The 14,307-nt window shown below is 33.8% G+C and overlaps 2 protein-coding genes across 2 annotated transcripts; one reads left to right on the forward strand and one right to left on the reverse strand.

The window, feature by feature from the left end:
* Positions 1–1,042: 1,042 nt before the first annotated feature.
* LOC18033097 (60S ribosomal protein L19-1) lies at positions 1,043–2,959 on the reverse strand. The gene is made up of 5 exons (XM_006419433.2): positions 2,751–2,959; positions 2,055–2,177; positions 1,596–1,909; positions 1,368–1,408; positions 1,043–1,287 (listed from the first exon to the last, which is right to left on the reverse strand). Exons 1-5 carry the CDS (start codon positions 2,860–2,862, stop codon positions 1,263–1,265), a joined length of 615 nt encoding a protein of 204 aa, XP_006419496.1. The 5' UTR covers positions 2,863–2,959; the 3' UTR covers positions 1,043–1,262.
* A 4,850-nt stretch (positions 2,960–7,809) lies between these two features.
* Positions 7,810–8,615, forward strand: LOC18033089. The gene has a single exon (XM_006419434.2). It carries the CDS (start codon positions 7,965–7,967, stop codon positions 8,484–8,486), a length of 522 nt encoding a protein of 173 aa, XP_006419497.1. The 5' UTR covers positions 7,810–7,964; the 3' UTR covers positions 8,487–8,615.
* The last annotated feature ends 5,692 nt before the right edge of the window (positions 8,616–14,307 follow it).

A 14,307-nucleotide genomic window follows, 5' to 3' on the forward strand; every position in this document is an offset into this window, starting at 1 on the left:
AAATAATGCTGAATCATTCATTTTATTGCCTTTAAAGAATTAAAACCAATGGTATTTGGATCAAAATGTAAACAGACAATAATATTGTGATACAAACTCCATTCGCATAAATTAATTTGGGATATTTTAGCTACTCCATTTTTTTTTTTTTTGAACTAGAGATCTTATAATAATTGATATAACATTACGACTTGGGACATCAATATTATATATTGTATCACATCGATTTATTTAAATAAAATGAGTATATAATATCACAATAAACTTCTGTAACACGTAAACTATTTAACTACCGTTCCGTTCCCTTTCTCGTATGAGTAATCCGCAAGAGGAGTTTATATACATAATTTTGCTCCTAGTTCTCGTGGTCGGCTTAATGATAAGCTTACTCAACTGTCTTTTTTTATTTAATTGTAATTTTAGGAGGAATCACCGACTTTAGCTTCAATCAGACGCTTTAAGCTTGGTCCAAGTCCAGCTAATAATCAACAATGAACGGCAATGTCTACACGTCCTTGGTAAATTACACGTATCATCTTCAAAACAAGAAGTGAGGAACCCCTCAAATGTATCATTATCTTTTAACTTTTGTTATAACAAATTTTAACTGATAATCCAATAATTATAGATAGTTAACCATAATTGGGATTCCCCTTAGGTGCAACAGTGGCACCGTGCCACTGTTGCACCGTAGCCTGATCCCCATAATTGACAATCTTTGACAATTTAATAACAAAAATTAGCAGCAGATGCAGACCAAGAACTAACCCTCCAGTTATCAAATTAACTCAAGGACTTGAGGTTTCATATGCTCGATGGGCTGACATGTCTAGTTCAAGTTTTCAATAACAAGAAAACTTGACTTAAAATACAATAAAGAAAAAGAGTGCCGTGCAAGTCTGAAGAATCTAGCGGCGGAAAGAGATAACTTTACCTGCATAAGTTTAGCATCTCAAGTTACATAACCTCTGACTTTAAGCAAAAAGAGTATTGCGCTAAACAATCAAAAATGGAAATTTCAACAAATACCGCACACTGAAAATTTACCAACAGAGATAATGAACATAATACTCATCATTCAACATAACAAGAAACTACAAACGGTTCATATGGTTCCAAAATTCAAGGCTTTGTAAGTAAATAATTTGCCATTAAACAGAAAACAAAATAACTTGGGAAACAAACTCCTACAAAGAAACCAGAACCAACATTAACATATATAAGTTATCAATCTTCAGTCTCCATCATCGATGTATCAGCAATCACTTCTTAGCTTTCCTAGCTCCCCTGCAAAAGTCAAGAAATGTATAATACGCCAAATTTCAGTTGCACAATGACTCAAATCAAGTAAAATTCAAGTTTCTTACTCAGCCGGTTGGGGTGCTGGTACTGCCTTCTCTCCAGGTCCCTGCCATGTCCAACACCAAAGTTAGGTCACAAGGCAACTAGAAGCAGAGTACGTTACACGCAAACACAACAAAGAACTTGATAACTTATGCAAGATGCCACTAGAAGCATAGAACATATTATGCAAACACAAGTAGAAACTTGTGAACCCATTTAGCCATTCATGTATAATATTTCCATTAACTAACCTGTGCTAGTCGCTCTTCTCTCCTGGCCAGCTTTCTCTCCCTGCTGGCCTTGTTCTTGGCGCGCTTAGCCTCAAACTGGTCAGAAAGAGTCTTCTCTCTTGCCTTCTCAGCCTTTGACTTGTGGATACTCTCCATGAGGACACGCTTGTTCTTAAATACATTACCCTTGACCTTCATGTACATGTCATGGTACATGTGCTTGTCAATTTTCTTCGACTCACGGTATTTGCGGAGCAACCGCCTGAGCACACGCATCCTTCTCATCCAGAGGATTTTGGTGGGAAGCCTCGCCTCCCTAGTACCCTTTCTCTTACCTGAAAGCATAAAGATAACACTTTTTTCAGCAATGCAGACAGAATAAAGAAACCCAATCCATGACTTGTTTGACATTTGAAACATGCAGCATCAGAAAACAATTATGAAAAAAGGGGCATGACTAATTTTCAGACTAATCCTTACCATATCCAGAGTGACGGCCCTTCCTCTTGGCTTCCTTCATTCTGCGAGCACGAGAACGGGAGTGGATCTTTGTTGGCTTCCTGATGATGAAACCATCCTTCACCAATTTCCTAATGTTCTGCCCTGCACTCGGCAACAGCAAAGAGGGTATTTCAGATTTTGAAGTGATGTGGCTTTCACACACAGATGAGAAGATCCTATGCTTCAAAATTAAGCAGAAGCACAAGCCAGTCACAATAATTTTTTTCTACTTTTGTTATTTCCAAAAATAATCATTGCTTTGCTCACCAAAAATATGCTCCAAGTTAATATCCTACGCTGAAATAATCAATAACAAAAAATCTCACTAGAAGCTCATTTCTTAAACTTGTATAACAATTAAACTGCCACCTAAACTTTGATATATCAAGTCCATCACCACATAATTAAACCCTAAGGTGAAAAAAGAAGAAGAAGATTAAATACTCATATAAGCCATCACACTTGATGAAAAAAACCACTAAGGTAACAATAGCTTTTCTCTATTATCGATAAATTAATTTGTAATATAGCCCTCACAAAACCTTTCAGCTACCAGATCTAGGGTTCACAATAACTTAGATTCACATAATCAAGTCTATGAAAGAACATATAAACTACCCAAAAACGATAAATAGAATGATGAAATTGCAAAGAGAAATTAAAAGCAAGACGTACTGGAGTTGGCCATGGAGATTTCGTTGACCTCATTAGGGTCAAGCCAGACCTTGCCACGTCCGCACTTGAGGACGCTAGCGGAGAGCCGCTTCTGTAACTTCAACGACACCATTTTCTCTTCTCTTCTCTCCCCCTCTCTCTCTCGCGATCGGTGGCCAACCAACAAGGGTTTTTGCTATTTAGAGTGGAGGCGGCTTTTATATTATAGATTGCTAGGACATGTATGTGTTAGGGTTTTGAAAGAGGGTTAATGCAGATGGCGAATCGGCCAATATGGGCTGCTGGACACTTGGGCAATTTATTGGGCTTCTATTATGGGCTTTTCGTTGTAGCAGTTATGGGGTAGAGTTAAGCTTTTGACACCCCTCAGAAGTCCTTATTAAAACCCCTTTGTTTTTTTTTTTTTTTAAATTGAAAAACCCCTATGTTATGTTTATAATTTTAGCCTCAACGGATTACAATAAAGGACAAAGACATTAACTAAATCATTCACACATAATCTCTTTATAATTAAACATAGGAAAAACTGCTTTTGAATGAAGACTAATGAGTGAGGGCCACGGTTAGAGCTAACAAATATAGCCGTGCGACGACAGCCACCAGCCCGTATGAGCTTTGATCTCACGGCTATATTTGTTGACTCTACCGATCCGTGAGTAAGAGTTATTTAAATATTTAAGAGAGTTGTGAGAGAAATATTCACTTTTAAGATGTACAAAACAAGCATGTCCAAAAAAATCATAAATTTATAAATAACTTCAAAATTAACTTAAGAACTAACTCCTTGATAGGTATTATTTTCTATTGGCAACAATCATTCTTTACATTGTTCCATTATGATTAGGTACTTTATTATAGTAAAATATCTATAAATAATATTGTTAGGACTAAGAATGAAATTTATTTCAATGAAGTTATTCATTTATCCATTAAAAATAAATAATTTATTAAATTATTAATGAATGAATGTATATTAATCTAGAAATAGTGTTTTTTTTTTAAGTTTTATCAATACATGTGCGTATTAAACAAAATCAGCCTATTATATACTATATATATAATAGTGATGAGAACCATCAAGGGAATACCATTAAAGCTTTAAGTAATCCTTTGCACGTTTATAGAGGCTCAATGGCAAGAATTAGAGTAAAAAGGATGCAAACTGTTTTAAATAAATTAATTGAGAAAAAGTGGACTGAAAATACAATTCAAGATGCAAGATATCATGAATTGGGCTTGGAGAGAAGATAAGGCATTGTTGGCATTATTCAAGTTATTGGGCAGCCAAATACATAATTTGGATCCAATACAGAAAAGGCAAATTCATTATAAAATTGGTATTGATTGAGTCAAAACTAATGTGCAAGCTATATATCGTTGGAAGGATAATTAAGCTAACTTTCCAATGCAATTTACAGAACTGGATTTTGAGTTCTCTAAAATGAGTTATAACTTCTAGCTTGTTCAGGCTTGGGAATTCCAACGACTCTTTTGTTTATTCAACTTCATTTATTTGTTCTGTTTCAAGTTTATCAATGTATTAGGTAAGTCTACCATTGATGATAGTGGGCTAGCATTATGTCTGGTAATGATAGCATTAATTATGGTAGGCTATCATTAAGTTTGTCAATGACTAACATTAATAATAATGGGTTGGTGAAGATTTTTGGAGCATCCTTTGACAAACCTATGCTTGGAGGGTTGTTTTAATGTTTCCATTTGTATATTTAGGATTTTGGGTTTCTATTAGCCTATTTAAACTCAGTAACCTTAATATGTAAGACAATTAGAGATGAATATTTTTTTTTGAATTTGAAAGATCATTATTTCTTTGGTTCTTTGAGAGAACTAGTGAACTTATCAAGAATTTGCATTCTTGTGGCGTTCCAAAATAAACTTATCACTCACCTTCTCATATAAATCTTGAGTGTGGCATCAATATCTTTCTCTATACCTCCCGTTCATGTTTTCTTAAACATTGAGTCAAGGTTTTTGTTTTACTTAAATCTATTTAGAACTTTTTAAGGAAGTTGAAACTTAAAATTAAGTATCAGTTTTAAAGTTTCATTGTGGGGTTTGCATCAAATAAGGAGGAAGTGATTTGAATTTCGTGCTGAATAAAGAAAGCCACTTTCCCACGAAATAATGTCACTTGTCGAGATTAACTATAAACTTGACAAAATGCTTAGCATCCAAAATGCTTTTGTGTTGTTACTGTCGTATTTGCAACAAAATGCCACACAACAACAGTTAAATAATTTACCATTTTGAAATCTACCCATGTTTTTGCATCTTAGGTAATTGGCACGGTTAATGGTCAAAGTGCTTCTATAATTCTAAAAGTTCTTTTCACAATTTTTTATGTTATTTAGTTATATTTTGAGTAGAGTTTTTGAAAATTAAATAAAACTATTTTAATTTAAACTTTTGCTAGTAGAGATTGGAAAGCTTTCTTAAACATATTAGTTATTTAATTCCAAAAGTTCTTTTCACAATTTTTGAATGTTGTTTGGTTATATTTTGAGTAGATCTTTTGAATATTAAATAAAAGTATTTTAATTTAAACGTTTACTAGTAGAAGTTGTAAAGCTTTTTTAAAATGTTAAATTGTCTAAAATTATAATTCACTTTTTTTTCACAATTTTTTTTCACTCCTATAATAACATAACTTTAAAACACTTGACTATTAAAATAATTTATAATTTTTTTTTATAAAAAAATTTATTGACAACCAAACAAATAAAGTTTGTTTAGTAAAAACTATATATGTAAAAGCTCTACTAGTGACAATAGTGCTACACATCCCAAATGATATGACATGTATCAATTAGTTAGTAAGATAATATACTTAATTCACTTTAATTTTGTAAAGAGTTGTCAACCACAAACATTATTTGGGATAAAGTTTGAAATAAAAAATTTAAAATATTCATCTTTTACTCTTTTGTAACCCTACTTAAAAAAAAAAGAAAAAGAACATAGCCGAATTTTGATGGAAACGGGAAAAAATCCGTAGAAAGATTTAAAAAACAAAAACAGAAGTGCGAGAGAACTCAAGTTTCAAATTGAACAAATTGATTAAAAATTAAGAATGAGATCACAACTAATTATTGATCAAGTTTCTAAGAAAACAAATCGACACACGATAGGCAAGAGTCCCCTTTTGATGTGCGAGCAAGCTGGTTTAACAATCTCCATCCCAACCGGAAATTCCTTGGAACAAATCTGACAGTTTTTATTCTCCAACATCCGCTCCGCTTGAGCCATAATCTCGAGTCCTGGCTGAGGTTCCACTTTTACTAAGCCGGCAGGCCCACTACCTAAAACGGGTTGTGGTGGAAATTTGTTCCGAACACCTAGATATCATTTCGCAACATCTTTCAGGATTATCAGATCAGGACTATATTTCAACACAGGACCATTCCTTGCTTTCCAAATATCAGGTGCCGAATCGCTGTAGCATTCATCTGATGATGATAAATATATATTCTTCAGGATAACAATTATTATGAATATCATTCAAATCTTTATTTACTATCAAGATCTTCTGTTGAATTCGTAAACTCCACAAGCCTTGTCCTCTCAGCATGTACGGCTATCACCATCAGGGGGCTCTTTGCCCTCGTAATATTCCAGGCCTTTGTTAATTAAGGAAACCGATAGTGATAAGTGATAACAGAGGCAGCTACATATTTGAGACGACAAAGAATGACTAGGCTCAGGAAGAAACTGACGAGCCGATCAGAGCAAATCGTTGAGCATTGGCTGCCAGATGCAGCTACATATTTGAGACGACAAAGAATGACTAGGCTCAGGAAGAAACTGACGAGCCGATCAGAGCAAATCGTTGAGCATTGGCTGAAACGGATCTCGAGAATCTAAGCGATGAAGACGAAATGGAAAAGTTTACGAATCCACCGTGGTTCATCAGCAACATCGGATTTTCCGGGAACTTTTTTGGTGATTTGATTCTCCGTTGTTGAGGTAAAAAGTCCGGGACGATATTCATGTGTTTGCTCCTCGTTAGCAGCATTTCGTGCCATCTGAACACGCTCGCACTTGAGCCTCTTGCTTCACTGCAACTGATCACCATTATTGTCCGAAAATTTCTTCTGACATCACAAGCTAGCTGGCATATTTTAATTTATATATATAGTGAAGGACTTCTAAGAGCAAACAAGTTTGTAATTGCATAGAAAAACAAGGGACTTCCAGGTTAACAAATCCATGCAAATAAACGTTAAATGATCCATTTTTCAGAATTATAATCTTAAAAGACGATTTGTAATTCATTAATTTGAACCAATTTCATAATTTATAGATTGCTTAGTTAATAAATATCATCTTACTTGGGATTATAAGATTTTAGGTACTAATTAAGAAGTGTTCATACTTACAAGTTATATATTAGATGGGTTTAGGGCTGATTCGAATTGACAGAAATTGAGTCACTAAAGCCTTGGGTTAATGATGTCCACTGAAAGGAAATGCGGGGACTCAAAATAACTCACTCCCACAAATAAGGGTGGGATAGATGTATCTTTCCAAATAATATTAATGGTAGCAAATGAATCTCTTTTAAATCTTGTCATTAGTTGGTGTAAGAAACTTTATAAGCATAGTTTGGTGTACCTCTCGTTGTACCATAAGTATATTAATTTAGACTCTTAATAGACCATTGTGGTGACAATTAGTTTAATTTGTAAAATCTTTTGAGTGGAAATAAGGGATTTGAGGCTTCCACGTTCCTCTTATGGTGGGAAAGAAAAATAAAATAAAATAAAACAAAACTAACTTTCGATCGATGTTAGACTGGGCTTGAGAGATGCTTAAACCATCGAACGTTTAAGATCTCTCAGGCCCATTCAGAAATAAAATTTAAAAACGGATCGTTTCAGTTGCTCTCAAGCCCATTTAGCAAATTTTGTTTATCAGCCCAAACGCAGCCCCGCAAAACACACACAAGACAATCCCGCGCGCACCCCGCCATTATCACAATTCGCAACACGCACGTTGCGTTTCTACCTAAAACATATTTTTGTCCTTGTCTCGCCGGAGCGTCAAAGTCACATTCCAATTTTGCCCTTTTCTTTTCCTTTCCTCTTCCAACTCCACATATTTTCCCCCGCCTTCTCTGGGAAAAAGGAAAACAATAAAATAAAATCCCCAATTCCCCAAACCCCTCCTCCAAACAAACAAGCCCTTTCTCCCAAAATGGACATCGCTCTAATTGGCGATGCAGTGTCATCCTCCACGTCACAGACCCTAGGCATCGCAAAATTCATTCTCCGTCGCCACTACTTGCTATCCGTCCCGGTCCTCCCCAGAGACGCCCTTGCGCCGCCACCTGTCAAATCAACCTCCCGCAGGACGGCGCCTCGTACTCTCCTCCGCAAGAAGCGGCGTACGAAACGAAGATCGTACAGCGGCGGCGATGATTCCGAAGATAGCGGCGAAGGCGACGGGTTCTTCGATGGCGGGAACGACGATGGGCCTTTCGGAGGCGGCGGCGGTTACGGTGGAAGGGGGTGGAATTTCGACGGATTCGGAGGGAAAAATTGGGGCGACGATGGTGAGTCATCATCGTCGAATGAGTTCGCGTTTGATTTTGTTTATGAAGTGATTTATTGGATCGCGTTATCGAATTGCGTGCATTTTGCCTTCAAGAAGGTGGCGAGGATTGTGGCCGACTCTGATAGAGACAAGGTTCCTATGAGATTGACTCCAGTTTGTTAATTGCTGTCATTTAGGTGTTTGTTTCTAATTTATTATATCTGAATTGTCTGTTGATATTCATTTGGATAGTTGTATATATAGTGTATATATATAGTCTCATTGCTTCTAAAGATCTATTATTAACTTTTAGTTAATTGAGTTGAATAATTCATTGCTTGCCAATAGATTACTGTTTGTGCATGGATATATTTAGTTTCTTATTTACTGGTGTTTTTTTTTTTCAATTGAGTTTTAAGCATGTGGTCACTCAAATTTGGTTTGCTTTGTTAATTCTTTTGTGTTTATTTTATTTTATTTGCTTTTAATCAGAATATGAGATACTTCTGTACCCTGTTAGTGAAATTATGTAGTTGGGAAATTTTCTATTAAGTTTATTACAGAAAAATTATGTACTTGGATTAGTTGTTTACATTGAAATTTGTTTTGCGCAATGGTGCAGGGTTTCTAATTAATTGGTTTGAATTATCATGGGGCTTTGATATTCCATGCTGAGTTTATGATCCATTCCAAGTTTTAATCTTCTAACATTAACTAAAATAGTAATTTTAAATACTAATTTGTTGAATAAAGAAACTCCTTTATTTTCTTTTCTTGGAAAATTTACTAGTTGCACGAGATGTTAGTTGCCTTGTCTTTCCTGGGTGTTCACAACTACGAAATACTGTCCAGCCATTCTTCTGGTCTCTCTACTAGTTTGCACCAATATGTATAGCACACACAGGTGTGTGTGCCTGCATGTACACTACATGCCCAAGAGTTGACAAAACTTGACGACAGCTAATTTTGTTTTTGTTCACTCTCTATTTTTCTCTGTTTTCTTTGCTTAATAATCTTTCCCTCTTTTCAAGAAAAATCTTTAGAGCTCTGTTGTTGGTATTCTTGTTGATTCTATGTCTTCATTCGTGCACTTCTTTTTCTCTTTCAATTACTTTTTTATTACTGAAGGAGAATGCAAAATAATTTATAAAAAATGGAAGGTTCAGTGTGAATTTGAATAGAGTTACTCATTGGTGAAAATTTTGATCAATTTCTCGCTCATGATAGCTCATGAATTATAGTGGTCATTTCATATTTTAAAAGCCATGAATACTCTCTTAATAGAGGCTGTGGAACTCATTGCCTGGCAAATGGGTACGCTATGACCTAAAGCAGCTACTGTGCTTCCTTCTTTTGGTACTGATGACTGCTCTAAAACACATCTTTTTTTTGTCTTTTTGTTTTTTTGTTTTTTTGTTTTTCCTCTCCTTTTGTCTTCCTAAACTATACTGGAAAGTTCTATAGTCACGATTAGGTTGTCTGAATACTTTATTATATGCTAAAATGGTGACTAAGCTACCTTGTCAATGATTGGGCTATTCAATGTCAAATGCAATACTGGAAGAATTATTATTATTTTTTTTTTTGCTTTTGTTTTTTTTTTCTTGGGTCAAATGCAATGCTGAAAGAATGGTTTTCTTTTTTGTCTGTTCTCCTCTTCTCTTAACTTCATGTTACTGTATGTTATTGGTAGATTCGTATCATGAATTTGTTTTGAAGTTGTTAAAGTTTAATATAACGTCTTCAGATGACTTTCAGTTCATTAAAGCACCACATTCTTTTAAACCTGTCTTGAGTTGATTGAAAATTTCACTATGTTAATTTTTCAAGAAGCAAATAAGGAAGCTAAATTTGAGCATTTATTATGTATTATTTTCTCTTTTGGATCATGCAATATTTTGCTTTGACAACATGGAAGTTTGGTGGTTTTATTTGAGAAGATATGTTAGAAACTTTCCTTCCAACGTTCAATATGTGCAACTGATGGCAACAGTGGACTAGATCAAGATCATGTTGATATTCCTAGAATCATACATATCTTTGATGGATTTTAGAGATGAATGCATCTTGCCTTCCTTATACCTTGTCAGCTGGTGTACTTAATATTGAGGTTGACTGCTAGCAGACACTAGAGACCTTAATGCAACTTGGTTGATGTGAAAGCTTGTACATGTCTTGCCAATTGGCTGCTTTGGTACATAAGCAACACCACAGGTGAAGAAAAACCTCTTCCAATTATTTTTTTAATTTTATGTTTCAGTAGTGTTTTGATTTCCATATCTTTTCTTCAGTGCAATTATAGCATATGTGAATCAGTCTTCAATCATGACTGATGTATTTGGTGAGTTAATAGCTAAACAGCTATCTAGGTTCCCATCTTTGATCTTGCTGATTTCCACCTCTACCATGAAACTAAAATAGGTTAACCATTAACTTCTTAGCAACTGCTTGTTCATGCCATCATTGATAGATCTGTTGAAGTGAAATTGTGAGTTAAAATGGTTCAAGCATGTTCAGGGTTTAAGCAACGCCTGGTTCTAATTTCTAAACAAGAGAATGTTGATGAATTTATAATAATATTCATATCCGTTTGATATGATTGCAAGCTTGATTTCAATCTCATTGTCGTAAGTTGCGGATTAGAAGTTTCCTAGTGGGGATTTTGGAATAAGTCAGCCGGGAGTTGAAATCGCAGCCAAATCTCAAGTGCATGATGAATTTTATCATAAAACTCGTTCCTTTTTATTTTTTTTTTATTTTAATTTTTGATAGTGTTCCTTTTATCTTTTAAGCGACCGGCGACGGGGACTAATGCTTTTTTTTTTTCAGTGTAAATTCACGTCATAAACTTATCAAATAAATAATGCGAAAATTGGCAGCTAAAAAACAAATAGAAATTCCCAAGTGGCACTGAGATCTCTATTTCGAGCCCACAGTAACAAGAAGAAACTAATCCACTAGTTATGAATGGATAATTTTGTCGTTAGGACTTTGGAGCTTGAGATGCTTCCGCTACATATATTTTGAATTTTTGCAAAATTTTTTGAGTTACCATGAATTAAAAAAATAAGATTACAATATAAGAATTAATTTAAGTCATTTAATTTTATTAATAACACGTGCCAGTAGATCCTTAAAAATCTAGAAGGAGTAGAAAAGAAAATGTCTAGGAGAGGATAAGATTTAATTTTGATAAAACTTTTCATTCTAAAAAAATAATATTTAACATAATGAACGAAAAATGATAATGATGTTTCTAAAATTACTAAAATACTTTCTACAGTTAAGTTATTATTACATTGGGACATTTAAAAATTTAATATTAAATATATGTATTTTGTTTATAATGATTATTGATGTCCCATTACTTGATGATGTGTTTCTTTTACTCTATTATATACACTTTTTGTTGGACCAAAATTAAACCTAAGTCCAATCCGAGTAAATATGGTTCCAACAAAGTCCAAAAAGAGATTAATACAAAACTTAAAGTAAACCTCTTAGATTTTTAGGATAAGTTCATGATTTTATGATAAACCGCCTAAGACAAACCTCATAGGAGGATTCTAGAGCACACTAGGACAAAATCTTTTAGGATAAAACTCTTAGGTTCTTAAGATACTGATATCTTGAGACAAATCACTTAGGATTAATCTTTTGGGTTCTTAATATCCTAGGACAAGTCATTTAAGAAAGACCTCTTAGGAAAATCTTCCAAAGATAAACCTCTTCGCACAAACTTCGTAGGTTGAAAAGATAAAAAGATTTCCTTATTTGAACTGAGCATCCTAACGCCACATCCTCCTCTAAACAAAGAGGATCGAGACATTTTCTCCTTTGATTTAAGGACAAGGTTGCGTACCTATGTGTCCAATGCAGGGACAGTTCCATCAAGAGACAAATATGACCATGTCCCTTATAATAATGTTTTTAAAAAATAACATATAATATTTCAAGTTAAATAATAAGATTTCTTTTTGCAATTAATATTTCAAGTTAAATTCTTAATTCTCAATTCTCACTTTTTTTTTAACTTTATTCTTAGAAAAGATTTCTTTTATTATCTATCTTCTTTATTTAATTTTTGATTGATAGTCTAAATTATTCTAAGATTTATGTAATTGATTGTGATGAATACTGCTTATACTTTTTTCCTTTTTTTTTTGGTGCAACTAATTGGAATTTGGCCTTTATAAATCAATTTTTTTTACCTTTAAAAAATAAAAACAAAAGACAAGTATTTTTTCTTAAGCCAAAAATCGTTCAAGAAAAAAAAATATTGACTTTCTCTCTTAAGGCTTTATCTCTCTAGCTTTTCTCACTCTAAACTTTATTTTTCTAAAAATTCGGTGGTGATTATCAGAGGGTTTATGCTGCCAAAGCCGGTCCTTTAATTGTTTTTCTTATGTTTGTTGATATTTATCGGATAAATGTCATCCTCTATCACCTAAGAAGTGGACACATCCTAGGAGGAAATTTAGAGGAGCATAATTGAAATTGAAAAATGAAAGGCACAATATGGGAAACCCACATTGAGAGTTCAACATAGTCTGATCCAATAAAAAAAAAGGTCAAGCCCAATTCTAAGAAGATTATCCTTAGTTGAAATTACTATCTAATAATTATAGAATGATGATACAGTTATAAATTCTTGTATAAACTTATTTTGTACAAACTGATGTAATATTAATTCATTGATTGAATGAAAATATAAAATAATAGAAATAAATTATGTGGGTCAAGAGATATGTAATTTAATCAATTTTATCATACCACATCAGTTTATACAAAATAAATTTATATAAGAGTTTGTAGCTATATCATTACTCATAATTATAGGGTGTGTGTGTCTACACAGACACAGACACACACACTATAAAAATGTAGTGATCAAAGATATCGATCCTACATCTAATGTTCAACATTATTTCGAAACCAAATGGAAAGAATATTGTTATACATCTCAAAATTTAATTTCAAATGATGTGGCATTCATCTATTAAATAGTGAGATAATATAATTAATTCACTTAGCCGCTCGATGAACAGTGCACCGCATGTCACATTACTTAGGATAAGTTTTGAAATAAAATGTTAAGAAATCCTTGACGGTCGAGTAAGATGACAAGAACCACCGGTCCCTAATTATCTCCGCAACCATGATTAAGAAGTTATTGAATCTTTTTTTTTCCCCCCCGTAGACATGAATGTGTAGAAGTGTATGTTGTAATCAAAGGCCCCACTAAGATTCAAGTGGTGACGCACCTTTGGGTTTGGTTCATGCATCTTCCTCTTAAGTGACGTGTTTTTTTCAATGGTTTCGTCTTTGGTTTCGAACTATTCTACCAATTGTGATTGACATTAATTACTGGTGCTTTTATTTCATTGATGTCGATTCTTTTGCAATTTGAGATTCTTTTCATTATCTACATATGTTTAATAATCATTCTTGATTGATCACTAAAACTCCTCTTCAGCATCAAAATTAGTTCGCTGCGAGGATTTTGTATTTGCCTTCTCCTCCTTACTCTTCAAATATGAAAAATCCGCAAGTGAAAGTAAAAGTTTGAAAAACATTGGCGTTTAATTAGAGGTTCTCGAGCTTGTGGTTGTGGGATGAGTCAAAGTATCGACCCTTTGGCCATTGATTCTAGGTTAATAAGAGATGCTAAATTTCTTGTCGGATCATGTTACCTATCCAGATGGAAAAAAGTCTGTGTGATTTCGCAAGCAGTGACACAAATTTATCAAAAAAATCCGACAACCTAATTGATCTATTTCAAGGGGACAATAAAGAAAATAACAAGGCTATAAAACAAAATGACTGGTAGTAATTCATTTTTATTCGAACACATATGAAAAATACATGTCATGGTAAATCTTGATTATTACAATGGTATATAATCAATGCAATATGAAAATTAGCATTCATCAACATAAAAAACGAACGATTTTACTCTAAACAAATTTGAAACATTTTTATTCCCACATTTTTAATAGGTCTT

The sequence above is a fragment of the Citrus clementina genome, unplaced genomic scaffold, assembly GCF_000493195.1.
Source record: "Citrus clementina cultivar Clemenules unplaced genomic scaffold, Citrus_clementina_v1.0 scaffold_9, whole genome shotgun sequence".
Lineage (NCBI taxonomy): Eukaryota > Viridiplantae > Streptophyta > Magnoliopsida > Sapindales > Rutaceae > Citrus > Citrus x clementina.

Excerpts from the sequence above, each read along its gene's own strand:
- LOC18033097 (XM_006419433.2), bottom strand. The coding sequence starts at position 2,862 with ATGGTGTCGTTGAAGTTACAGAAGCGGCTCTCCGCTAGCGTCCTCAAG. Across the intron at positions 2,178-2,750 it reads AATCTCCATGGCCAACTCCA|GGCAGAACATTAGGAAATTG; the intron begins GTACGTCTTGCT and ends TGCCGAGTGCAG. Across the intron at positions 1,910-2,054 it reads GGGCCGTCACTCTGGATATG|GTAAGAGAAAGGGTACTAGG; the intron begins GTAAGGATTAGT and ends TTATGCTTTCAG.
- LOC18033089 (XM_006419434.2), top strand. The coding sequence starts at position 7,965 with ATGGACATCGCTCTAATTGGCGATGCAGTGTCATCCTCCACGTCACAG.